This window comes from Lynx rufus, unplaced genomic scaffold, assembly GCF_022079265.1.
Source record: "Lynx rufus isolate CCGP_SWC_20201006 ecotype Redwood Valley unplaced genomic scaffold, mLynRuf1.p SCAF_2, whole genome shotgun sequence".
Taxonomy (NCBI): Eukaryota; Metazoa; Chordata; class Mammalia; order Carnivora; family Felidae; genus Lynx; species Lynx rufus.
This window is the reverse complement of record NW_025814834.1, coordinates 20,696,989-20,722,752: the sequence shown is the minus strand read 5'-3', so window position 1 is coordinate 20,722,752 and position 25,764 is coordinate 20,696,989. Positions and strand designations below refer to the sequence as shown.

The 25,764-nt window shown below is 53.7% G+C and overlaps 1 protein-coding gene across 1 annotated transcript; it reads left to right on the top strand.

Annotated features, from left to right (window-relative positions):
• Nucleotides 1–386: 386 nt before the first annotated feature.
• Nucleotides 387–25,761, top strand: IGFBP2 (insulin like growth factor binding protein 2). The gene is made up of 4 exons (XM_047084977.1): nt 387–926; nt 22,548–22,777; nt 23,524–23,664; nt 25,274–25,761. Exons 1-4 carry the CDS (start codon nt 470–472, stop codon nt 25,436–25,438), a joined length of 993 nt encoding a protein of 330 aa, XP_046940933.1. The 5' UTR covers nt 387–469; the 3' UTR covers nt 25,439–25,761.
• The last annotated feature ends 3 nt before the right edge of the window (nt 25,762–25,764 follow it).

The following is a 25,764-nucleotide window of genomic DNA, read 5'->3' as shown; positions in this document are numbered from 1 at the left end:
GCCCCAGCAGTTAGCCCAGTGCCCGCCACACGGGAAGCGCGCAAACTAAATCCTTCCAAACTGAAAACAGGAGACAAAAGCGCCCACTTTTCTGCACTCTCGTGCCTGTCCTATTCAAACCCCCAAGTTACTGGCACTCCCGGGGAGTCAGGGAGCCCGAGGTAGAAGGGTGTGGAGGCTCTGGGGGCCCGAGGTAGAAGGGGGCAGGGGACCCGCAGAGCAGAGAAACGCGCGGGGGTGGGCGAGTGGGCGTGCGCGCACGCACGGGCGGGCGCGCGGGAGTGTCGGGGGAAGGGGGTGGTCTCCAAAAGGGGGAGGGGAGAAGGCAGGGGGCGGGGAGAAGCAGGGCCCTTTAGGACCCGGCTGCGGCTGCGGGGGAGGAGGAAGAAGCGGAGGAGGCGGCTCCCGCGCTCGCAGGGCCGTGCCACCTGCCCGCTCGCTCGCCGCCGTCGCGCTCACCACCGCCAACATGCTACCGAGACTGGGCGGCCCCGCGCTGCCGCTGCTCCTGCCGCCCTCGCTGCTGCTGCTGCTGCCGCTGCTGCTGGGCGCCGGCGGCGGCCGCGGGGTGCGCGCCGAGGTGCTGTTCCGCTGCCCGCCCTGCACGCCCGAGCGCCTGGCCGCCTGCGGGCCCCCGCCGGCCGCGCCGCCCGCCGCCGCCGCCTCCGCCGCAGCGTCCGGGGTGGCCGGCGACGCCCGCGCGCCCTGCGCCGAGCTGGTCCGTGAGCCGGGCTGCGGCTGCTGCTCCGTGTGCGCCCGGCTGGAGGGCGAGGCGTGCGGCGTCTACACCCCGCGCTGCGCCCAGGGGCTGCGCTGCTATCCCCACCCGGGCTCCGAGCTGCCCCTGCAGGCGCTGGTCCTGGGCGAGGGCACTTGCGAAAAGCGCCGGGACGCCGAGTACGGCGCCAGCCCCGAGCAGGTTGCAGGTAACGCGGGGCTGGGACAGCTAGTTCGGAGAAACTTGGAGGGCAGCGGAGCGCTGGGGGCGGCCGTGCCGCGGGGGACAGGCGTGGGGCCCGGGGCTCCGCGACCGCTTGAGCGGCGAGAGAGCGGAGTCCTCGACCCGCAGTGGGGCGGCTGCTGGGAGGGGGACCCGAAAGTCCGGCCCGGGGAGGGGAGCTGGAGTCAGAGCGTGCGGGAGAGCCCTGGCTGCTTACTGATTTGGTCGGGATATACGGGCAGCGGAAAGGCATCTCCGGTTACCCTAGTCTTCCCCGGCTGGAACGTACCTTGACTTCTATTTTGGAGGGGGGATTTGCCGTGGTGGGGGGAGGGTGTTGGTCAGACCCCGGGGAGTGAGAGCTTGAGGCTTGTTTGGGGGAGCACAGCTTGAGTCGGTGACCGCCGACCAGAGGTTCCTGGAAAGGTGCCGGTGGAGGACGCTGCTGGGGGGCGGAGGCTGGCGGGTGCCGGTGACTTCGGGGACGTCTGGGGAGAACGGGCGCTAGGAGGAGGCGGCGGCTCGTCGAGGGACCCTTCCTTCTGCGATTGTAAGGTGGGAAGAAAGGACTTGCTGGCAATTTGTGGGGTGGGGAGAAAGGAAAACGAGCGCTACTCGTGCATCTCGTTTAGGGGGAACAATGCAAGAGGGGCGCTTGGGAGGCTCAGCCCAGCGGTTCAGTCTGTGTAACTTAAGCCGGGTGGCGGGCTGCAGCCCCGGGTGAGCCTGGGACCGCCGTGCCGCTCACTGGAGCATCTGGGCCCCGGGGCGGACGGCAGGGGAATGCGGGGCGCTGGACGCAGCCGTTCTTACCGCAGGGAGGTGTCACCCCCGTCCTAATCCGAGGGATTCTTCCTGTCCGGTAGAACGGGGCGGGGGAGGGGGGGGGCTGGGAGCCTTTGTAAGGGATCCTCCTTCCCCAACCCCCCCAAACCGGGCTGTCAGAATCTCACTTTTGTTTTTGTTTTCCGTTCGCTTTTAAAATTACAAAAACCTCCCGCCCCCGTGGCCTGGCGGAAACTGTAATTACTTTCTTTCTTCTTGGACACCGTTGGGAAAGGTGTCCATTGCCTGCTGCTGTTGTTTAAAAAGCAAGCGAGTCTGACCAAGTTCCTCAAGCTTTTTAGAAAAAGAAAGAAGAGAATAAGTGAACACGTTCTTGCTTGTAAGCTTCTGCGGCCCTAGTACAACTTTCCCCACCCCCCTCCCCAAGACCCCCGGCCCCCCTACTCTTCCTCCAACCAGCTATTGTGTTTCCCCTGTTCTCCTTGAGAATGAAATTGGGGGTCAGAGTTGAAATATTTCTTCTATTGCTCTGGCTCATTTTGACCTTGAGTGCAGAGCAAGTTAGGGCTTCCTCCCAGGGAGCCAGAAGAACCACTGAGTCCTTTCTTCTGCCTCTGCTTGCTTCCCCCCCCCCCCCCCCCAGCGTGTCTCGCCTCCAAGTTAACCCTTCTCTCCTGCTTCTCTTAGAAAGTAATAAAAGGAAAAGTCTTGGTCCTGCCTTCCTCCTCCATTGCCCCCCCTTCGCACCCCCCCCCGCCCCCCCCACCAGGGAGGTGCTGTGCTTTCTGAGCTGAACTCTGACCAACTAAACATCTTCCTCAGCAGGATGAACTTTTCCAAAGGCCTCCAAGTTCATAGACTCGCTTGGATTTTGACCATCTTAACACAGTGCGTGGTACAGGTCCTTCCTGACCTTCGTAGAATTGTTTTTTCATTCTTCATCCTTCTCGCTGGCAGCCCGAAAACCGGCTCTCCTGCTTCCAAGCCCCAGAACAGATGCAGGAGATTCTCTCCATTCACTCCTCCCTAGAGCCCCAGAGGGGGGAGTTGTCAGGGGAGCCCAGGGACAATGGGGTGAGTTCATGGGAAGAATGTCACTCTGGATTTTCTGCCTGGTTATGGGACTCCTTTCCGCCAGCTAGCCCCAGCTGCCTCCTCAGCCTTCTCCTCCCAGTGCCCAGACAGACGCCTTCCGCATTTTTCTCTTGTGTTCCAGACTGGGAAGAGGGGACACCAGGTTGGGGGCGGGGGTGGGAGCTAGATGTAGAAGCCCAGTGGGCACCCTGGAAAGGAGTGACCCAGAGCAGGGTGCTCAGGGGGTCAGTAGGGCTGGGGGAAAGGGGGCACGGTGGGGAGAAGCCTGGGCTGGCAGGGATGCAGGGAAGACAGGGGCAAGTTTGGAGGCTTCTGTGCAGGAGAGGGTCTTGGGCTGGGGCAGGGTGGCAGCCCTGCTTGGAGAGCGCCGGGGTCCGGGTTGGGTGCAGGGGCAGACACTGGCCCAGAGGGGACCATAGCGCTGAGTGCTGCTGCCTCCCCCTCTCCCTCTCCCATCCCCTTTTCTCCCCTCTCTGAAGAACCGGCTCTCTCCCATCCCAGCCTGCATTCCTCTTTGAGCAGGTTGCTTTTGAGAATTTTAAACACACCCTCTTATTTTGAGGCAGAAAACCCCAGCAGTTCCGGCTTTGCTGTTAGCTCTTTTGTCTTTGTTCCCAGGACTCAGGGGCCGTGTTGCTGACTTCCTGGGGACAGGCTGGGATGCAGGGGGCGGGGGTGGGCACATCTGCGGGTGCTGAGCCTGCGTCCCTTGGGGGCGAGGGGTCGGGACTGGTTGGTTCAGAGCCACTCAGAAGTGAGACTGAGGGTTGGAGTAGGTGAGCCTGGAAGAAAAATGGGGGGGGCTGAGATGTGAGGTCTGGATCTTAACAGCGCGTGGGTGTGTTTGCTGGTGGAGTGGGCAGAAGTGCCTAGAAATGTCGGGGTAAGAAGAGGAAGTGGGCTGGGGCCCGGCCGGGCCCTTTCAGAATTCTGGGCCGGCGGGGCGACTGGCTCCTTCAGCATCTCCCCTGCCTCCTTCCCTGCCGGGTACAATGCCTGGGATTATGCCGAGGGGCGGAGCCGCCCAAGTGGCCGTCTGGCCCGCTGCACATATAAAGGTGCTATAGAAATGTGCAGTCATTCAAAGTCCCGGGGCAGGCAGGCCGGCAGGCGGGCGGGTCTGAGGAGGCTTTTGCATCTGCAGTTGCTGGGGGAGCGGGAGCGGGAGGGGGGGGGGGGGCAGAGGCGAGCCCTGATTTACAGTGGTTCCGTGCAGCTTCAAAAAAGGGGAGAAAAGCAATGGGGCTTCTGGCTCAAAGCGCTGTTTTGCATCTTGTCTTGCATAAATTTGCATACTGAGTTCAAAGTCGTAAAATAGACTTGGGGAATGAGTGGGACCCACTGTCACCGATTGCTAACACCACTACCTTCCGCCACCCTCCCCCCTTCTGGACAGAACACCCAGAACTAACTCTGCTAAGCTGCTCTGAGTCACCACTGGAAGGAGGAGATGGGGGGGTTGAGGGCTACTGCTCCTGGGTCTCTGGGAGGGAGCTGTGTAGTTCCTGGGCCACAGGACCCAGCAGGGTGTGGCTGGGTGCACTCTGGCCTTGGAGGCAGGTCTGGTCCGGAGGGTGTGGCTCTGACAGGTCCGGAACCCGCTAGGCAGGCAGTGTTTGGCCAGCTGCCTCCTCCGGCCATTGTGCATGGAGGGCTGGAATTTGAGTAAGTCATAGAATCTGGGTTTTTGCCTGCAGTCTCCTTACTCACCTTCCACTTATGTCCAGATTGTTCACTGAGATAGTTCCCTTTGTGTGGTAGCCATGATCCCATCCATTCCTTTGACAGAGGTATTTGAAGAAGCTTTGAGAAAAAAAAAAATCATATACAAGGTCAAAGGATCTTAGGAAAACAAAATCCAGGGCCAGGAATCTCTGAATTAGAAGAGGTGGTGGAAAGAAGAACCTAACTGTTCGTGACCACCACAGGGGTCTATCTGTGCACCGGTTCTCGGTCAAGTCAGACTGTTGAGTTTCCTGGTAGGCAGAGGGAAGAGGGAAGCTTAGGTGGTTTTCACCGTTAGCTTACCTTAGCACTGAGCTTTAAAATGAAAATTTCAGGCAAATCATTCCTTTGGGTTAGGGGACGACATGAAAGTTAGTCCTAGAAAAATAACTGCGTGTTATTCGAGAGCAGGCGCACATTCAGTCACCACTGTCCAACATTCGAGGTCTTAATTTGAGAGACTCACTGTACTGTGGCCCATTTATCAGGTCAGAATATAGTTGGGTCTCAGGTTAGCTATTCCCTGCCGTAGAAAATTGGATGTGCAATTGCTAAATTTTGGTACCGGGAAGTTTCGAAAGTCCTTGGGTCCAATGAAAAGCAGAACAGGAGGACAGTACCTGGCCGGGGTGGGTGGGGGGTGGGGTGGGGGGGGCATGCACAGCAGGGGGTGCTGAAGGGAATGAAGATGAGCAGAAAATACACAGGCTGTGCCCACATTTGGTTTTGTCGTTGACCCTCCTCATACCCTACAACAGGGTACCAACAACAACGAGAGGATTGGTTATTATTATTGTTGAAGAGCCTCCATGACCAGAGGCTACATTTAGTTTCAGTCTGTCCCTTCCTAGTGTTCCCAGTGTCCCTTTCCTCCCCTGCTTTCTCCATTCTGCCTTCTTGACGACACCCCCACCCCCACCCCCACCCCAGCATTGGTCTCCCACGCATCTCCCACTGTGGTTAGGTCTTGAACACCTGGCTGGATGCTAAGTAGGTGGGAAGGGCTCGAGAAAATGACATGGAAAATCTATCGCCCCCAGCCTTCCACGGGAATCCAGGTAGATGGAGACCAGGGAGGTGATCGGGGGTTGGAATGCTGGCAACCAGTCTAATCCTGAAATGATGGTGGTTGGAAGCCGAGCAGGGGCCGGGCTGTGTGGGTGGGGAAGTGGCCATGTTCCCTAAGCGGGTTTGCGCTAAGGCTGCTCCCGCTGACACCGAGGCACAGAGGAGCGAGATTATGCTTTTTAGTCGCCAGGGGAGCTGGTGTTCTGCTTGGCAGATGTTCTAGGCCTCTCTAGTACTTCTTGCGGTCTCTGGCCAGCATTTTGCTGAGGTGGCAGGCAGCTGCCAGGGGTTCAGCCACCTTCCCATCTGCGCTCATCCTTTTATGAACTGATTTCTTCGCCTGCTTTGTCTCCTGACTTACAAGATCCTTGTGAAGGAGAGGGGGAGGCTTTTTACCCCCATTTCACAGGTGTGGACTCTGAGGCTCGTCAACGGATGCCTTAGCAGGAAGTAATGAGACGAGAGGCTGACCTTTCCTCTGTACCCCTCTGCCCCCATGGCCAAGTAAGGGATAGGGCTGTCGGCAGGAAAAGCCTTTGACCGTGTCAGCCAGGAAGTTTGTTCCTGGACACCTGCCGTGTGCAGCTGATGCACGGGCCAGGTTCCTTTCTGCCAGGTTCGGTCGTGTGCATTCCCTCAAGTCCACTGAGAGACCCAAGTCCTGGGGACTTCAGAGGGGGAAGTGGCCAGTGTGCGGCAGGCAGGAGAGACCAAAGGGTCCCAGGGTGGGGCAAGAAGAGCTGGTGGGCAGCAGATGATGCTGGAAGCAGCCTGGCCTCTGCCGTCAGGATGACCGGGTTCCATTGCAGCCCCGTCTTCGAGATCTTGATTGCTGATGCCCAAGGGCCTTCCTCAAATACCGGTTTCCCTGTTGGTGAAATGGGGGTGATTGTATCTCTTCGTGGGGCAAGTGTCTGGCACATAGTAGGTTCTCACACACATTAGCTGCCTTAATGTCCGCAAGCTGCGTCTCCTCTTTGACGCTTAGTTCGGTGGCCTTTAGAACGGAGGCCAAACTGGCTGTGCCAGGCAGGCCACTCGTCTCTCTGCAGGCTTTACCATGGACTTGAGTGGCCTCATCTTGGTGTGAAGTTGTTCCAGTTCAAAGCCCAGTTTGCAGCCACATACGTGTCACCCAAGGCAAGAGTTTCCTTATCTGTAAACCAAATATAGATAGTACCACTCCGTGGGGTGGTGCTTGCATGCGTGTGTATTTGTGTGTGTGTGTGTGCTTAGGTGTGTAAAGCTAGATAATAAGACAAAGCCGAGCACTTTGGTGGTGTGTGTGTGTGTGTGTGTGTGTGTATGTGTGTGTAATGCTTCTGTCGGGAGTGGAGAGACTGAGGGGACAGAAGTGGCTCTGGAGTTTGGACCCTGGGTACTTGTGCTGGCTTGCTGCTCATAAGCAGGTGACAGGGCAGAGTTCTGCCTTCATCCAGCCAGCCAACCGTTAGGACCCAGCCCTCCAACTGCAGGTTCTCAGAGGACCAGGGAATCTCTGAGGCCACGTTTCAGGGGTGGGAGGCAGCTTCCTCCATGGACAACCCTCTACAGGAAACCTGCTGGGATCCAGGCTTCAGAATAATAGGGTCCGGGAGGAACCAGACCCGTCTCAGCCCCCTTAGTGCGTAGGGCATGTGTGAGGGTGTACGTTCACTGAGTTGACAAAGCCAGTGAAGGGACTCCGTGGCCCTGATTTCCTGCTCCAGGAAAATGGGCTTTCACATCTATCCTGGCTGAGCCTAGGGTGCCAGAAAGTTGAACGTGATCCTGGCAAAGAAACTGGACGTTCTATCCAAAAAGTGACGTTTCCTTACTACGCTGTCTCCAGAGTTGACTTCACCCCCGAGTCGGGGAGTGGCGCCTCATTTTGAAGGGTTGATGGGTTCTCGACAGGAACGCTGGGCGGGGGAGTGTTTTCTGGGCCCTGAGATTCTTCCTAATGTCTCATTCCATCTGTGGTCCCAGAGAGCCCTCCGAGTGACCGCCTGTCTGGGCATAACGATACAGTGAACTCTGTTCTTGAGCATTCTGGTAGAGGGGAGGCCCCAGGAAGCAGAGAACGGGGGTTGCTCGAGTCATCAGGGGTCAGCATATGCTTATGGTGGTGACAAAGCACAGGATCTGCCACTGGGAATCCGAGGTGGCCAGTTCCTTGGACTCTGGGGGCCTTTGTGATTGTGGGGAGGGGGGCACCAGGAGGAAAAGCCCACTGGACAGCTGGGGTAGTAGATTCAGAGAAGCTTGTTGGCTTTCAGGTTCCAGGGTAACTGCCCCCACCCTCACCCCCACCTCCACAATGAGTAGAGTGTCTGGGCTATAGATTTTTTTTTTTTCTCTCCTGGAAAATGGACCATCCCCTGTGCCCCTCCCCCTGCTCGGCCACTCCTGCCCTTTAACAAAGCCAGGGAGGATCTGCTCTGGCTCAGCTCCTGGGTGTCAGTCAGGACGCAGAGGGAGACCTTGCTCAGACAGCCACCTCCCCCGGAAAGAAATACAGAGTCGACTGTAGTCAGGAATTGTTTCTTTCCTCCCCCCGCCGCCTTTTTTTAAGCAGGGGGAGGGGGCATTTGGCAGCCCGTGGGGCCCCTTCTGGCCGCCAGCCCCGCATCTCTTCCTGGCTGTTGGGAGGTAGCAGGAGCGGAGATTGGGGAGAAGGGGCAGGGGCTGGCCGGCCTCCAGCTGCGGGGCAGGAGAATTGGCCCCCATGCTCCAGTTCAGCCGGCCGGCTCGGAGCCAGGCCTGGGGTTTCTAATTAGCGGATGGGTATAGGTGTGTCAGCCTGTGTTTCATTCAAGGAGCTGAGTTCTGGGAGGCAGGAAGCCAGGAGGGGCGCAGAGCCCAGGAAGGCCTCAGCAAGCTGGGGAGGTGGGACTGGGGGAGACTTAGCGTACTCAACCCCTGCGAAGTCAAGGAGGTGGGAGGCTTCCAGCTGGAGGGATCGGAGCTGGATTGCAGAGTGCAGTCAAAGGGTCTACCCCAAAGGGTAAGTGACAAAATGACGGTAATCAAAATTGCTTTTTCTCTAGACATGGGCCGGTTTCACCAAAGCGCCTGTAGGGTTTTTTTTTGTTTTGTTTTGTGTTTTCCAGCTCTGTTTTAGCCTCAGGATTCTCCCCACTTGACAGATGAGGAAATCAAGGCTACGTTCAGGTTCCAGTGGCGAGGCGAGCACAGACCAGAATGGAGTCTGGGTCTCCAGGTTCTCATTCCGGGGCTCCATTCCATCGGACTCACGCATGCAAAGAAGCAGCGAATTATATATTGCTGCTCGGAAAAGCTCCTTTTCCCTGGGAGGCAGTAATTAAGGCATAACTTCTCAAAAACGTTCCTTTATGCAACTCCCCAGGAAGTTTCTTTCAGGCCTATTGTCTTGGCTTCTGGAGGGGGGTGCCAAGTTGCCCCTGGATGGTGAACTTGCTTTCTGAAGTGCCCGAGGCCAAGATAAAATGAAAATGGCGGTTCCCTCGGGCCCTGACTCTGCAGCTGCCTGATAACCCTGGGTAGTTTCTGTGGCAACAGTGGCAGGAGGTGTGTTGGGAGGGATAAAAGGGGGGTGGGGGTGGGGTGGGTGTATGGATCAGAAGGCTTTTGAGGTTGGGTGGGGCTGGCTGGTATCTGACTGAAGACTTCCCTCCCTGGGAAGATGAGGGTCCCATGGAGGTGCAGAAGGGACGAGGTGGTGGGGGACAGAAGAAACAAAGCCCTGGGGTTAAAAGCCTTCAGTGGCGTCTTTCCGTAGGTGATGCCGATGGCCAGATTAGATGCCATTCTGGTTGGGTTAGAGCTATAAAGCTGAACAACCTGGATTTGGTTTTGGCTTTGCCATTGTCTGCATGACTTTGTGCAATTGGCCTCAAACACCATGGTTGTTTTTTTTGGGGGGGGGTCAAGGTGAGTGTGGATAAGAAATTATCAACCTCATGTGATTGCTTGATGATAAAACAAAGTTGTGTACATAAGCCACTTAGCACAGGAACTCAGATAATCGGGTGAAGTCCTACAGGTTCTGACCGCCCCCCGCCCCTCCACCCTTAACCTCCTTCCTTCTTCCTCTAATCTCAACACCCAGAAAAGAGGAGAAGGCAAATGCCTCTTTTTCCATGTCCTCTGATGGGCCAAGTTTATTAAGAAGAGGCAGTTAAGAATCCATTTCACAGGCATGGCTTCTTCCACGGGGTGTAGCTTACCTGGACAGCTGCCCTTTGCTTTGGAAAGTCCAGAATGGGGTTAGTGGCGGAGGGTTTTCCACTGGACAGTCGTGGCCTTTGATGCCACTGTCATTCACTACGGCTCTACCAGTGGTGGAGGGCCCAGCCCGTTTATGTCCCAGAGGTGAGGGTTCCCATTTGAACCCATTTGCTTGTCTCTGGTTCAGCTTGCTGCCTCTAAAGGGAGCATAAGCAAGGAAGACCCCTGATGCGATGCAGTATTCTATCAGACACAATTAGTGAACTTTTAGTTGAAGAGAAAGAAAAGCATGGTGACCTATTTAAAGACACTTATTTATATTCAGGACACTTCTTGTGCTGGTTTGAGAGTGTGGCAGGCAATCCTGGACATCCTTACAGGTTTTTAGTTTCTGTTTGCACCCTCTGGGTTCAATTTGTCAGGCCTACAGTCTCTGGGAACAGTCTTATGGGGATGGACAAGAGGTAGGCCGAAGGGGAGGGTGGGAGGAGAGAGGTGGGTAGAACCCAGTCTTTATCACTCTGGGAGCTACTCTGTGGGGAACTGAGCTCTTTGGAACTGAGCACAGGCACAGTTGTTTGTATATGGGTCCCCTGGGAGGGAAGCGTCTTTTCTCTCCCATCTCGTGCTTCCATTTAATGATTTCTTTTCTTTTCTTTTCTTTTTTTTTTAACTCCTGACCGTCCTTGCTGCTCCGGGGCCTGGATGGTGAGGGAGAGGCCAGGAAAGTGAGGAGAAGCAATACAATATGATCTTCTAGGCCAGGACTCTAGGTGGGATGTTCTCCAAATAGTTAGCTTTCCTGAGGTTTAAATGTTTGTTTGTTTGCTTATTTATTTATTTGTTTGTTTATATTATTTATTTTGAGGGAGAGAGAGGGAGAGAGAGAGAGAGAGAGAGAGAGAGAATCCCCAGCAGGCTCTGCACTGTCAGAGCAGAGCCCAACGTGGGGCTCGATCCCACAAACTGTGAGATGATGACCTGAACCAAAATCAAGTCGGAGGCTTAACTGTCTGAGCCACCCAGGTGGCCCCTTTTGTTTCTACTTTTCTTTAAAGCACTATGGAAGTGAAGTCCAAGTTTGTGTCTTCAAGAAGCTCTGTCCTTTGGAGGAGGAGGGCAAAGCATGGAGCGACAGCTTTTAGCCAGTGCGCTCTGGGACATTTTTTGTGTATGGGTAGGGAGGCGGGAGGGAAGTTCACTCAAATTCCAAGAGTGCCTTGCCCAGGGTTGCCCTTCATAGTCTCAGTCAAGCGGCCTTTGGACATTTCGGAAGCCATATTGTCCATCCTCCCTCCTCCTTGAAAGGCTTTCCCTAAACCATGCGGTTTTTCCCATCTGCAGTTTGTTACCTGTTTTAGTCCTTCCTGTGAAACTCTTGAGTGGCTTCTACCCTGGCTCTCTCCTGTTTCAGTTTAAAGCTACTATCTCTCTGGGCCTCGAGGAACAGGTGCATCCCTTCCACTGGGCATGACTGGCCCTTGGGCACCTCCCCCACTGCACACCTCCAGTGCCCTGTGGGCTATACTAGGATGTGCTCGTCCCTTGGCTTTCCGTTCTCAGGCCTGCACCATCTTGATTCCTTTGTCGTCCCCTCCTTGACCCTATGACTGTCTTCCACTCTCTTTGGGTCTTTCCTCTGACTCATTTCCCACTTATTTTTTTTTTTCTTTTTTCTTTTTTTAACGCTTATTCATATTTGAAAGACAGAGAGAAACAGAGTGTGAGCAGGGGGAGGGCAGAGAGAGAGGGAGACACAGAATCCGAAGCAGGCACCAGGCTCCGAGCTGTCAGCACAGAGCCCGACATGGGGCTCGAACTCATGAACTGCAAGATCATGACCTGAGCTGAGGTCGGATGCTCAACCGACTGAGCCACTCAGGCGCCCCTCATTTCCCACTTCTTCATGCCACAGAGACCTGGCCAGGAGCCCCTGGTGATAGGTGGCCATGGTGACACTACTCTGGCCTCAGAGTGGCAGGGCAGTTGTCCAAATCACTGATGTTCGGTCCTCTTCCAGCCAGTGGGCTTTCAGAGGCACCCCAAGTTACAAATACCCCTCTTGACAAGGACCTGGAAGAGTGAATGCAGTGAAGGAAGGGACTTTTTCTTTTTAAAGTTTATTTATTTATTTTGAGAGAGAGAGCAGGAGGGGGGCAGAGAGAGAGAGAGAGAGAATCCCAGCTTGGGGTTCAAACTCATGAACCATGAGATCATGACCTGAGCCAAAATCAAGAGCTGGAGGAGGCCTGAAGAGGCCTGAGCCACCCAGGTACCCCATGAGGGATGGGACTTTTTTTTTTAATGTTTATTTTTGAGGGAGAGAGCATGAGCCTATGCACACAAGTGGGAGAGGAGCAGAGAGAGAGGGAGGCAGAGAATCCAAAGCAGGCTCCATGCTGTCCTCGCAAAGCCCAGTGCAGGGCTCGAACTCACAAACCGTGAGATCATGACCTGAGCCTAGTCGGTTGCTCAACCGACCGAGCTCCCCAACTGCCCTAGGAAGTGACTTTTAAAAGAAAAACGGTTGCGGAGTGCCTGGCTGGCTTGGTCGGTGGAGTGGGTGACTCTTGATCTTGGGGTTGTGGGTTTGAGCCCCACATTGCATGTAGAGATTACTGATTACTTAAAAATAAAATCTTAAAATGGTAACACTGCAGCCAATAATAAGAATAACGCAGTAACTCCAGTCTACCACCCAGAATTGGGAGCGGTTGATATTTTGTCATTTTTGCTTTATGTCTCTTTAAAAATCTTTTCCTGATGGCCTTCCCCACCAGCCTCTTGTTGCCGTCCCTTGTCCCCAGAGGCAGCCACCGGCATGCATTACTTAGTGTTTCTTTTCCTCGGCTAAACAAATTTGCTAATGGATAGCCAGCATCTGGATTTGTTCTCTGAAGATAAGTTAAATGTGCCCAAGAGGTGTCCTTCTGCCACTTTTTTGCTCTGTCAATATTAGGTTTTTGAGATCTGTTCATGTTGGGTAGATCTCTGAGCGATCACGGGTCAGAGTGATTCTTGCCAGCTGTTGGGTATTATTCCATTGTTATTACCCTGCTGATTTTATTCATCCATTCTCCTGTTTGGATCGCATTGCCGATGGTGTCTTTTGCAACCACAGATGATGCCGTAATGAACATCGTTGCCCGTGTGCCCACCGCACGCATATCTGAGAGATGTCGAATCACTGGGTCAGGCTCATTCTTCCCGTTCCCATAGTCCCCGGTCCAAGTTTGCACCAAAGTACACCGTCTGCTCCCATGGGCTTTCGGCAGACAGGTCACCTTGCTGGGTTGTTGGATGACTTCAGTTGAACCGGAGGAGAAATGTTTGGGACCCACGGAAAGGAGTGAAAGCTGAGAGTGCTGTTTGCCATCTTGGTATCAGTTTCTCTGGCTCTTCAAGGACAGCCTGGCTCACTGAATCCCAGAGGACCTTGGCTGAATTTGAGCATGTTTTTGTTTTCTCAAACGTTCTGCCTCAGCGCTGACCCTCCCCAGGTCTTTGCCATTCCAGGAATGACCCTGGTGTTTATAAAGCAGCCCATTAGGGAGTGCGTAGGCAGGGAAGTTCTGTAGAGGCCGTGCTATTTCTGCAGCGGCGTGAGGGCATGCTCTAGAAATCTCCATGATGCCTGGCCAAGAAGGACCCCCTGTGTGCACCCAGGCATGCGTGTGTGTCTGTTTCTGAACCCGTGAGTCTAGGGGCGGAAAGAGCTCACGGGGCTGTGTCTTCGCAGAGCGTGTCTGTGAAGTCATATCTTTTGAAAAGAGGAGGCCTCTTTCCCATCACTAGGAAGTTCGTCAGGAATCTGAGGCCAGAGAGAGAGAAGCACAAAGGAAGGGGGCCTTGGAAATGCCAGAGCTTGAAGGAGGTTGTTAAAAATACAGAGTCCCCGACCCTTGCCCAGGCTTGCTAGTTCACAGACAGGTGAAGTCTAGGACCATTTTTAGCAAGCTCTTCGGATGATTTCTCTTTTTCTTTCTTTCTTTTTTTTTTTTTTTTTTTAATGGGAAATTTCTTTATATTTTACTTTTTTATAGTTTTTTTTAACTTGTTTTATTTTTAATTTTTTTAAATTTACATCCAAATTAGTTAGCATATAGTGCAACAATGATTTCAGGAGTAGATTCCTTAATGCCCTTTATCCATTTAGCCCATCCCCCCCTCCCACAACCTCTCCAGCAGCCCTCAGTTTGTTCTCCATATTTAAGAGTCTCTTATGTTTTGTCCCCTCCCTGTTTTTATATTATTTTTGCTTTCCTTCCCTTATGTTCATCTGTTTTGTATCTTAAATTCCACATATGAGCGATATATTTGTCTTTCTATGACTGACTTGTTTCACTTAGCACAGTACCCTCTGGTTCCATCCACGTTGTTGCAAATGGCAAGATTTCATTCTTTTTGATTGCCGAGTAATACTCCATTGTATATATATACCACCTCTTCTTTATCCATTCATCCATCGATGAACATTTGGGCTCTTTCCATACTTTGGCTATTGTCGACAGTGCTGCTATAAACATGGGGGTGCATGTGTCCCTTTGAAACAGCACACCTGTATCCCGTGGATCAATGCCTAGTAGTGCCATTGCTGGGTCGTAGGGCAGTTCTATTTTTAGTTTTTTGAGGAACCTCCATCCTGTTTTCCAGAGTGGCTGCACCAGTTTGCATTGCCATCTTCAGATGGTTTCTGACAAACACCCATGACTGGGAGCCGTTCCCGTAACCTAACTCCCTGAATTTGTAAATGGACACACTGAACCCTGCACATCTTGACCATAGAAGGTTTTTTTTTTTTTTTAAGTAATGAACATCCAACGTGGGGCTCAAACTCTGACCCAGAGATCAAGAGCCCCGTGTTCTACCGACTGAGCCAGCCAGGTTTCCCATATATTGAAGCCTACACATCTTTTAAAAAATATTTTTTTTAATACTTATTTTTGAGAGAAAGAGAGAGAGAGGCAGAGAGAGAGGGAGACACAGAATCTGAAGTGGGCTTCAGGCTCCAAGCTCTGAGCTGTCAGCACAGAGCCCAACGTGGCGCTCGAACTCACAAGCCACGAGACCATGACCTGAGCCGAAGTCAGGCACCTAACTGACTGAGCCACCCGGGTGTCCCTTGAAGCCTACACCTCTTAAACACCCTGTCGAGCATCATTCAGAGTCCCAGGCATGATGGTAGCAGGGGAGCAGAACCTTGGACACCACCCCCTACCCCCAGCTTTCACACCAGCACTTCTCTTCCTGCTATGGCCAAAGCTTTGAACCCAAGAGCTGTTGTTCCAAAGGGAATCCAGAAGGTTTAGGGTGGTTTGGCAAGCAGTGGGCCCTCTGCCCTGCTTTCGTACACTGTCACCAGTAGCAGGCGACTCCTTCCCTGTGTGAGCGTGGGTACCGGCCATTCCCCTCCCCAGAGCTTATGAGCTCAGCAACACTTGGCTGGGCGATAAGCCTGAGGCAGTTGCGGGTGCAGGGAGATGGTCCCCAGCTGAGAATGGCCAGGTCCTGCACTTTGTGTGCCATAACCTGGATGACCTGTGGGTCTAGAACATCCGAAGAGTCTGCTCGGAGCTGTTTCCTACCACAAGGGAGTTCCTTTTGTTCTAAAGCCGTGCTGAGGAGCTACCGGTCTGTTGCCAAAGGGGTTTCTCCCAGAAGGTGGTAGTGTCTGAGACCTCAGATTTGCTTTGCAGGCAGCCATGCGGGGAGCAGGGCATTAGAGGGTGGGGGGAGAATGGGAAGGGAGTTTGGAAGGAAGCTGGGTGTCAGCAGGAGGTAGATGGGCTGACCAGGAGAACATCATTCGCGAAGCTGGAATGTGCCCCGCACGCAGCAGCTGTCCATGCACACACGGCTGCCGCCTGCTGCCTCTGACCTTTAGGCAAAGGGGTGGAGGGAAACACATAAACAGTGTCACTTACCCAGAGAGACAAAGGACCTCAGCTGAAAAATAACAAGCTCCCCTTTCTTCTGTACCCATTGTTAACTTCTGCCTCCCTCCCCACCTCCTAGCATGGCCTGCATTATCACACATAGTGGCCACAATCAGCCATCCAAAGGGACCGGCTTCAAATTCTCTGAAACAAAAGCTGTTTCCCCTGTATGTTAGTGAATTTGCCTGTGAGCCCTGTCTGCCCTGTGCATGCAAGGCAGTTATGAGCCACCTCCCCTCCCTCCTTCCGTGTCTTCTTCTCTCCCTCCCTCTCTCCTTCCCTTGCTCCCTCCGTTTTCTTCCTTCCCGTAGATTCTGTAAAGTTAAAGTAATTTAGGCAAATCCACACTCGCCCAAGGACTTCCATCAAATGGTGGACAACTTTGCTGGTTAGCGACATACAGAATTCATATAATCAACAAAATCAGGCTTTAGAAGAAACATGCAAATAGTATTCTAGTACTCATTTTCCCCCCATGTGCGTGGCCATTCTACAGATCAGCTATCACCCACCCTTGCCCTCTGCCTAGCAAATACATCTTTCATTTACCCGTTAGATCATCTGCACATTTCTTCTGGAGCTTGCTTCTCCCATGTTGGGCAAATGCTAACAACACTGTATCCAGTTTAAGTAGCGATCATCCTGTATCCGGTAGCAACCTTCACTTGTCACTCTTGAGGAGTTAGCGCTCAGAGAGGTTAGAGGGTTTGGCTACAGTCATGGGTGAATCATAAACAGCAAAGCCAGGCCTGGCATTCAGGTCTCTTGACTCCTGCAATTCTTTGCCCATTTGAGCTTGTTAGTGAATTGTCCTCTGTCCTGGATGTTCATGGAGAAGCTGTCCAGGAGGAAAGAGGAAGATGGTAAGTTAGTGTTCATTCTTTTGCCCAACACATGTCAAGATTAAGTGCATTTGGGGAGAGACCAACAAAGGGAGCCATGTGAGGTCTGTTCCCAGCTAGAATGGAACCAGGAAAGCAGCCCGCGTCACCCCGGCCCATTACTCAGAATCCAGTCTTACAGGACCTGGAATGCTATCACCTGTTTGAAGGAGGTGAATCCACTGGAGGGAATGATAGATTTAGGGTCAGATTGGATGCTTCCCTGCGGTGTTCCCAGCTCTTAGATTTCCAAATAGTCAGGAAGTAGACTAAAGAGAAGGTTGGAAAATGGCTAGGTTTTCTTCAGGGCAGGGGGTGGGGGGTGGGGGGTGGGGGGGTGGGGGGTGGGGGAAAGACAAGAAGAAAGGAAGGAGACCTTAATCTGTTGTGAAGATGTGGTGTATTTCTGGGGAAATTCCCTTTTCTCACCAGGCCTGCGTTAAGGACAGAGCCTCATATTCTAAGCAAGAGGGAGTAGGGGGTTGCTTTTGGATCTGGGGGGCCTATTTTCTTGAATGCTTTAAGGTCTTCCATAGATCAGGAATCACCAACTGTCCTTTGGAGCACTGAGGTCAGAGCATCGTGCTAGGGGAAGATGGGGTTTCATGAGAGTAAGGATCTGATCCGTCAGACCCAAGGGTCCATGACCTTCATGGAGTAAGGTCATCAGTGCTACAATCCAGCGAGATTACACTGGGGGAAAAAAGTCTAGGCCAGAATTAAAATTTAAAACTAGGGTATTAATGTGTAGTCTAGAATGCAGAATGCAGGTGTAAGTAAAGCCCTATCTTCTGGAATGTCTGCTTCCAGCTGCCCTCCTGGGCCACTCAGTAAGGCTGCGTCAGAGAACAGCGTGGGGACCCCACACCAATTGTGAAGCGTCTCTGATGATGGCACGGAGGTTGTGTGTGCTCCTGTAGACCACATGGTAGTCCAGCTGGGCCTCGAGTTTGCTGTCTGTAAAATGGGGCAGCTCGTCCATTGCCTCTCATTCTGCTTGCCTTTCTCCTCTCCAGTCCCCCTCCAGGTGCATGAGGTCGAGCGGTGTGGCAGTCCACTACGCAGGATGGGAGTTCTCACGCTTGAGGTCCTCCGGTGTCTCCCCCACTTTGGAAAAGCTTTCCTTTCCATATATAATGGGTGAATTCCCTGTTTCGGTGTTGAACCATTGCCCGGGATGCTATATAGAGAGTGGCTAATCCTTAGGGGAAAGTCTCCGGGAGCCTCTGAGCCTGAAGCCTTTTCCAGTTATGTGATCTGGGCTGCTAAGAACCATTTCTTAGACTGACCTTTGCACTGCAGCCCACGGAGCTGCATACATAAGTGGTTGCATAATAAATATTATTCTGAACCTCACTCTCGGGCCGAAAAAAAAATGCAGCCTAGTATTTTTGTTCCGAGGGCAGATTCCATCTCTAGCTGGAGTTCTACATCTGGAATGTTCTCCTGCGGATTGCTTCTGTCACCTATAAGAGAACATATGGGAAGAACTGGGTAATAACGTGATGATGCTCTTGTCCTACTGAGCGTAGGGGATGCCACGTGAGCACTTCCCCGAGCTGGTGGGGGGGGGGGGCGGGAAATGGGAGCAGCTGAGAGCTGACTCCGTGTGCTCCTGCTGTGTCCCTGGCACTGCGTGTATGTGCAGCTTCTGGAATCTGGCTGCCCGCTGGAGGCAGGTGCTGTTTGTCCGCGGTTTACAGATGAGCCTTGCAGCCACAGAGAGCTTAAGTAACTTGTCTGGGGCTGCACAGCTAAGTGGTAGACCTGGAATTCAGTCCGGCGATTAGACTTTGGAGCCTGAATTCTTGAACCGCCTTGGCTGGGAATGTAACTGCCAAGGAATCGAGGCTTTCCTCAGCCTACAGTCTTTTCTGAGCCCCACCCCGTCGGCTCGCTGATCTCCTTCCCTGGGCTTCCATTTCAAGGTGTGGAGTGTCAGCATGTGCGTCAGCAAATCGGACCCGGACCCGTGGATTTCTTCATCTTATTGGCATGTTCGTTGGCAGCATTGAGATCAATAACGGAATGGGACAAAACATAGCCTTGAATCCAAGTGGCCTCTGCGAGGGTGGACAAACTGACCTTGACTCTAGAGAGATCGGGGCTGTCTCAGGACAGGAAGCCGAGTCCGTCCTTGGAGAAGACTGTCCAGTCGGCCCCCATCTTCTGGGACCTGGTGCAGGGCTGTGTTAGGGACTCTGTGGACCCTGGACGCCTTTGCGTTTGTGGCTTTTCCTCTGTGAGAAAAAGTTCCAAAATCATGTTTGGTAACTGCGTCTAATAACTGAAAGTATTGTATGTTAAGACCTTTTTTTTTTTTTTTAATGTAAAAGCTTATTTTTCCTTTTGATTTTATTTTTAAAAACTTTTTTTTTTTCAACGCTTATTTATTTTTGGGACAGAGAGAGACAGAGCATGAATGGGGGAGGGGCAGAGAGAGAGGGAGACACAGAACCGGAAACAGGCTCCAGGCTCTGAGCCATCAGCCCAGAGCCCGACGCGGGGCTCGAACTCACGGACCGCGAGATCGTGACCTGGCTGAAGTCGGACGCTTAACCGACTGCGCCACCCAGGCGCCCCTATTTCCTTTTGATTTTAAAGTGGATACATTTCCTAGGCCCCTGGATGCCTGTGTGTGTTGCACCTAATGACGGGCCAGCCCTGCCTAGAGCCGGTAGGCCTGATGCGTACTTACCTATATGCCTCTCTTTCATCCAGCCTGTTTCTTTCTTTCTCTTTCTTTTTCTTTAAGTGAGGCTGGTAACTTTTTTTTTTAAGTTTATTTATTTATTTTTGAGAGAGAGAGAGAGAGAGAGAGAAAATAAGCTGGGGAGGGACAGAGAGAGAGAGGAGCGAGGGAGACACAGAATCCGAAGCAGGCTCCAGGCTCTGAGCTGTCAGCGCAGAGCCCCTTGTGGGGCTCGAACCCACGAACCGTGAGATCATGACTTGAGCTGAAGTTGGACGCTTAACCAACTGAGCCCCCCAGGCGCCCCCATCTAACATGTTTCCAGAGTTTGTTGTGAGCAGTAAAGGTGGGCTGACCTCTGGGACTCAGCCAGGGGATGCTGCTTTGGCCCCTCTCAGTGGTCTGAGGGCGGGGAGAGCTCAGGGAAGGGGGACCAGCAGCCTGGGAGTCCTCTGGATGCCTAGGGAAGACCCGCCCTCTGCCGAAGGGGGACTAGTGGGCCAGAAGTGTGTTGGAGATGGGAGAGTGGTGGATGGTCTTAGCTGAGGGAGGGGAATGTGGTAGAACTCAGATCGACCTTACGTGGGGCCTGGGGTCATCGGTGCTGGGCTGGGCAACCTCCAGGCCTCTGGATAAAGCCTAACTTCCGAACGGCGGTTTTCAGTGGGGGCGCTTTCGCCTCCCGGGGCCTTTTGGCAATTTGTGGAGATATCTTTGCCATCTGGTAGGGAGGGGCCCAGGATGCTGCTTGGCATCCTGTAATGCACAGAACAGCTCCCCAGTGAATCCTCTGGTCCCAGTGTCGGTGGTGCCGGGTCGGGAATCAGGGTCGGTGATGAAAATTTGGGGTGGGTTGATGGGTCCACTCATACGTGACGGGACAGGACTCCCACCCAGCTCGATGGTCAGCGCTTCAAATAGCTCTTCCCCTGCAGGTGGTGTTGGGGCTTCTGGAACAGGATTTAATCCGTGGTCAGTTTACTTAGGGTAATACCCAGGCTACCCAGACATTAATCCCATCCCCTTTTGGATGTCTCAAGGTCATTGTCATTAGTCAAGACAGCTCTTGTTTTGGGCTACAGAATGTGGAAGTCCTCAGGGGTCATCGATGGGTATGGAGTTGTAAGCTCTGCACTAAATATCCCCAAAGTTCTTATGTTTGGTTCTTTTTAGCGTCCTCGTTTCTCCCTGCCATTTGATGCTTCTTGCCACTATCCACATGCCTTTTTTCTTTCTCCTTTTAATTTTGTTGATTTTATTCTGTGGTGGCCTTGGGAACCAGACATCCAGAAACCGGGCTTGCTGGAGCCATGCTGCTGTGAACCGTCTGTGTTCTTCCTGTGCCGAATGTCCCCGCGCCTTGTGAGGAAAGCGCTAGAATTTGACCACGCATGGATACAGTGACAGCTGTTCTGATGTTCGGGGGCTTCTGTTCCTCTGCTTCCTGGTCCTTGGTCGGGTTCCACATTGCTGAGATAACAGATGACTGAGGCCGTCTTCATCACTGTCAGAGTAATAACTATCACAAGCGGGGCCTGGGTTTCTGTGTTCCAGGCCTTATCTTAACGGCTTGGCCTCTAACATGCTCTCAACAGTCTTGTGAGGCAGGAGCTGTTAGGATCCGACAATTGAGTTAAGAAAACGGAGGTGCAGAGAGGTTATGTGTGCAGGAGAAATACAGCTGGCATAAAAAGTGGGGGAGCTGGGATTCGACCCTACCAAGTAGTGCTCCCTTAGTCTGGAGATAACGTGCAGAGTTTCTGAAGGAAACCGCTGTAGCTGATGGGGACACCTGGGCCAGGTGGCAGGTGCCTGGTCTCCTGGAGCCTTCTGGAGCACGCTCCGTGAAAGCAGGTGCCAGTTCCCCATGGCACTCATGAGTGTCCCCATCCCTTAGTTGGCAAGTGAGAGTGAATGCCACAGATTTCGCACAGGGCAGGGTCTGCTCTTTCTACCGTGAACACTGGTCAGGACAGGGGCCATCTGAGCCTGCCACACTGAATTCTGAGAGGACAACCAGGTCCTAAGTGCCTCACCTGAAACTCTTAGGTAGAAATATTTTAGGAGCCATGCAGTCATGTTATCAGGGCTGTAAGTTTTTGAAGGCACGAAAAAGGGGAAGAAAAAATGGGCCAAATTGGTTTAGAAACATCCCCTCCACATCTGTAGGTCTTGTTGGGACCTGAAGGGGGACCACTCAGGGGGGCATGGTCTGAGACCCTGTTTGCTCTGCCTTGTGTGCAAGGGGCTTTTTGAGTCCCAGCCGTCCTAGGGCCCTTGGGGATTTGGCCCCCTTGTCATGACTCTTCCGTACCATCCTGTTCCTCCGGCCTGGCTGTTGGGTGTATACACCTGAGCCAGCGTGAGACTGGGGTTGCCGGGGGCTGTTCTCAGGGCTCCCTCCACCCTGAGCTATGCACTTAGTAGGAGCCTTTCCCTGTTGTTGACTGGTGGTTGAAGAAAGTTGAAAGAGACTTAACATGCTCCTTGGACAAGCATCTGGGTGAGGCTACGTGCCTTGTGATAAGCCAAAACTACAGAGCTGGACGGGTTCCTGTGCCTGGGGCTGGCGGTGGCGTGTGTGGACAGACATGGGAACAGTCCAGGGCCGCCGGGACCGTGCTGGAGCGGTCGTGGGACTGAGTCATGGGGGCGCGTGAGAAGGGGGCCGTTGGGCAAATGAAGAGTAGCAGCAGGGGTGATGGAAACCGTGGGTTCTGGTGGTGATTCTCCACCTTCTCCCTTGCCAGACATGGCATGTGCCCTTTTAGGTCACGGATGATGAAGATCTTAAACTGCAGGTTATGGCAGGTGAATCTGGGAGGTCTTTCTAGAGGAGAATGATGGATCCAGAAGGACTCAATCCCATTCCATGGTGAAAGCCTTGCAGACACGTTCATCCTTCCGTGCTCCTTTGCTGTGCCTTGGATGGAGGCAGAACCGGCCAGGCCTCCCAGGCATTTTGCTGGGGTCGGACGGGCTGCGTTCAGATCCCGGATTTGTGGTCTTGGTCTTTCTCGTGCGCCTTGACATGTCTGTCTGCCAGAGTTGGGGTAATGCCCCCACCCCGCCCAAGAGTTGCTGCGAAACTGAAATTGACAGTCCATGTAAATTGCTTAGCTCAACTGCATGGATATCAGTCCTCTCCATCTCCAGGGGTTCAGACAGTTGCTGGGGGGCCCGCCGCTCTAGAAACAGCACCCTGAGCTGGTCTTCCCTTCCTCTCTCTGCAGACAACGGAGATGAGCACGCTGAGGGAGGTCTGGTTGAGAACCACGTGGACGGGACCGTGAACCTGTTGGGCGGTGGAGGCAGTGCTGGTAGGAAGCCCCTCAAGTCAGGCATGAAGGAGCTGGCCGTGTTCCGGGAGAAGGTCACCGAGCAGCACCGGCAGATGGGGAAGGGTGGCAAACATCACCTTGGCCTGGATGAGCCCAAGAAGCTGCGGCCACCACCTGGCAGGGTCAGAGGGGCCGGGTCTGGCTGGAGGGGCGGGAGGACACGTAAAAGGGGTCTCGCGGTGGGGGAGGGCACCCAGTACCATCCGTGTCCTGTGTTGCCGGAAGGCAAAGCACTTTCCTTTCTGGCTCTGCCACTAACATATTCAGTGACCTTCAGACTGATCACTGTCTCCTTTGGGGGCCTCAGTATTTCTGGCTGTGAAAGGGACTGGGCATACGGTTTCTTGAAGTCCCTTCCTTCTGAAACCTCCACACTTCTGCTTGGCAAGGAAGTGGATGCTAGAGATGGGGCCGGACCTCCTTAGACTTGCTCAGTCTCGCTGGGATATGCCCTTCCCTCTCCCCAGCTCAGCTCTGTTGTCTTGGGTCTTGGCCTGGCTGGGTTGATGGAAAGAAATGGGGGTTGGCCCACTGGGTTGGGGTAGAGATGCTCTAGAGACAGCCACCTGAATTCACGTTTTGCAAGTAGATGCCATTTTGATCCCTGAAAGCCACTGACACAGAACGAGAGAGGGGTGAAAACTCCTATCCACGTGACTTTCTTCAGAGGGTGGAGTGGGGCACAGTGACGTATCCATGAGGTCGCTGTCGGAAGTCCCTGGTTCCACCAACTTGCTGGGTGGCCTTGGGAAAATCCCTTCCCTGTGCATGAACTTCTTTCTGAGGTTGTTCCCAGGACCGGTGTTTTGTGAGCTCAGTCTCACTCCGAGCTCCCTCTTTGCCCCCCTGTGTCTGTCTGTGCCCACAGACCCCCTGCCAGCAGGAATTGGACCAGGTCCTGGAGAGGATCTCTACCATGCACCTTCCAGATGAGCGGGGCCCCCTGGAGCACCTCTACTCCTTGCACATCCCCAACTGTGACAAGCACGGCCTGTATAACCTCAAACAGGTGAGAGAGGATCTCCTTGGCCTTGGGCCCCGGGTGTGCTTGTCCCTGCCCCGCCCACCTGTCATCCTCTGAGGTCTGAATGCTGAGGGGGCGTGGGGATGCCAGCTGCCAGGCCTCTGCACCTCTAGACGCAGAGGCTGACTCCATCTACCCAGCCACCTGCCATCAGCACTTGGGGTCCAGGTTGGGAGGGAGCGTCTGGGAAAAGAGATGTCGGGCTACCCGAATGCCTGTCCACTTATTATTGAGCATTAGAATCGCCTGGCAGTGACTCCTGGGCCTTACCATTCCAGAAGGTTGGGTGGGGACCAAAAACAATTTTTTTTTTTATGTTTATTCATTTTTAAGAGAGAGAGACAGAGACAGAGACAGAAACAGAAACAGAGCACGAACAGGGGAGGGGCAGAGAGAGAGGGAGACAGAGAATCTGAAGCGGGCTCCAGGCTCTAAGTTGTCAGCACAGAGCCAGACGCGGGGCTTGAACCCCAAGAACCACAAGATCATGCCCTGAGTCAAAGTTGGGTGCTTAATTGACTGAGCCACCCAAGCGCGCCAAGGATTTGCATTTCTAATAAACTCTCAGGGATTGCTGATGATCTGTGGGCTATACTTGCAGAATCACGGATTTAAACCATTGACAAGTAGCCTCTGCTGACCCCTAAGGGGTCTCACTCCCCCCACTTTCCTCACAGCCCAGGCAGGCATCCTGCCCCCTCTAAATATCAGTGTAGTGTTCAAAGCTATTTGTACACGTGCCCTCGAAATGTCAGCTGACTACTTCATTTGGAGATCAAAAGTGGAAACAGTGATCTCTTCTAATGAAAGACAGGCTGTGGCTGGTCCCTTATGGGTAACTAAAGGGGTTTTCAATGGTAATTAGTTTATGGGTAAGAGCAGGGACCCTGGGACGGGAATGCCTGGGTTCTTATCTCAGCCACACCTCTTACTAGCTGTGTGACGTTGGGCAAGTTACTTAACCTATCTGTGCTTCCTTCTGATCATCTGTAAAATGGTGAAATAATGGCACCTAACTCACAAGGTGGCTGTGCTGACTCGGTGTGAGGAGTGAGCGACTCCTGATCTGAGGGTCATGAGTACGAGCCCCACGATGAGGGTAGAGATCACTTAAATAAATACGCTTTAAAAAAAAAAGTGTTGTAAACTGTAAATGAGCAGTGTGTAGACTGTTCTCACGGTGCAAAGCACCTGCTAGGGGCCTGTGCTAGTGCTGACTTCTACTGTCACGTGCTGTTTTCCCTTCACGCTATGACTGAACTCCAGTCCTCTGGGCCCCCACTGGGTGGTCCCCCCTCCTGCCGGTGGGCACTGAGTCGTTTCGATGTGGGGCATCCCCTCCTGGCGTGGTCCCTGGGCCAGAGCACCAGCATCATGCGGGAGCCAGACAGAGTCTTAGCCCCGCTCCGGGCCTCCTGAAGGGGAATCTGCATTTCAGGGAGGTCCCCTGGCACCCTTCACGGCCGAGAAGACCACCGCGCGGCACCCTAGCTTGGGCGCCCCGTAGCTGCTCGGCAAACCTCGGGCTGAGGGAAGCAGGGAAAGCTGGTGGCCTCAGGCCTGTCCTCCATACCCTTCTCTTCTCCCTCCTCAGTGCAAGATGTCTCTGAACGGGCAGCGTGGGGAGTGCTGGTGTGTGAACCCCAACACTGGGAAGCTGATCCAGGGAGCCCCCACCATCCGGGGGGACCCCGAGTGTCATCTCTTCTACAATGAGCAGCAGGAGGCTCGTGGGGTACATACCCAGCGGATGCAGTAAACCACAGCCAGCCGGTGCCTGGCACCCCCCGCTCCCGCCCCCTCTCCAAACACGGGCAGAGAGAGGAGAGCCTTGCGTGGTGGGCGGGGAGGGTTTTCCAGGAGTGTTGACACGTGTATTTATATTTGGAAAGAGACCAGCACCGAGCTCGGCACACCCCCACCTTCCCCCTCCCCAGATGCCTGCACCACCCTCCCCCCCCTTCTCCTGTCCCTGCTGGGGAGGAAGGGGCAGTTGCAGTGGTGGAGCTGGGGTGAAGATTTGGGGGGGGGGAAAGAAATTTTTATTTTTGAACCCCCGTGTCTCTTTTGCTTAAGATTAAAGGA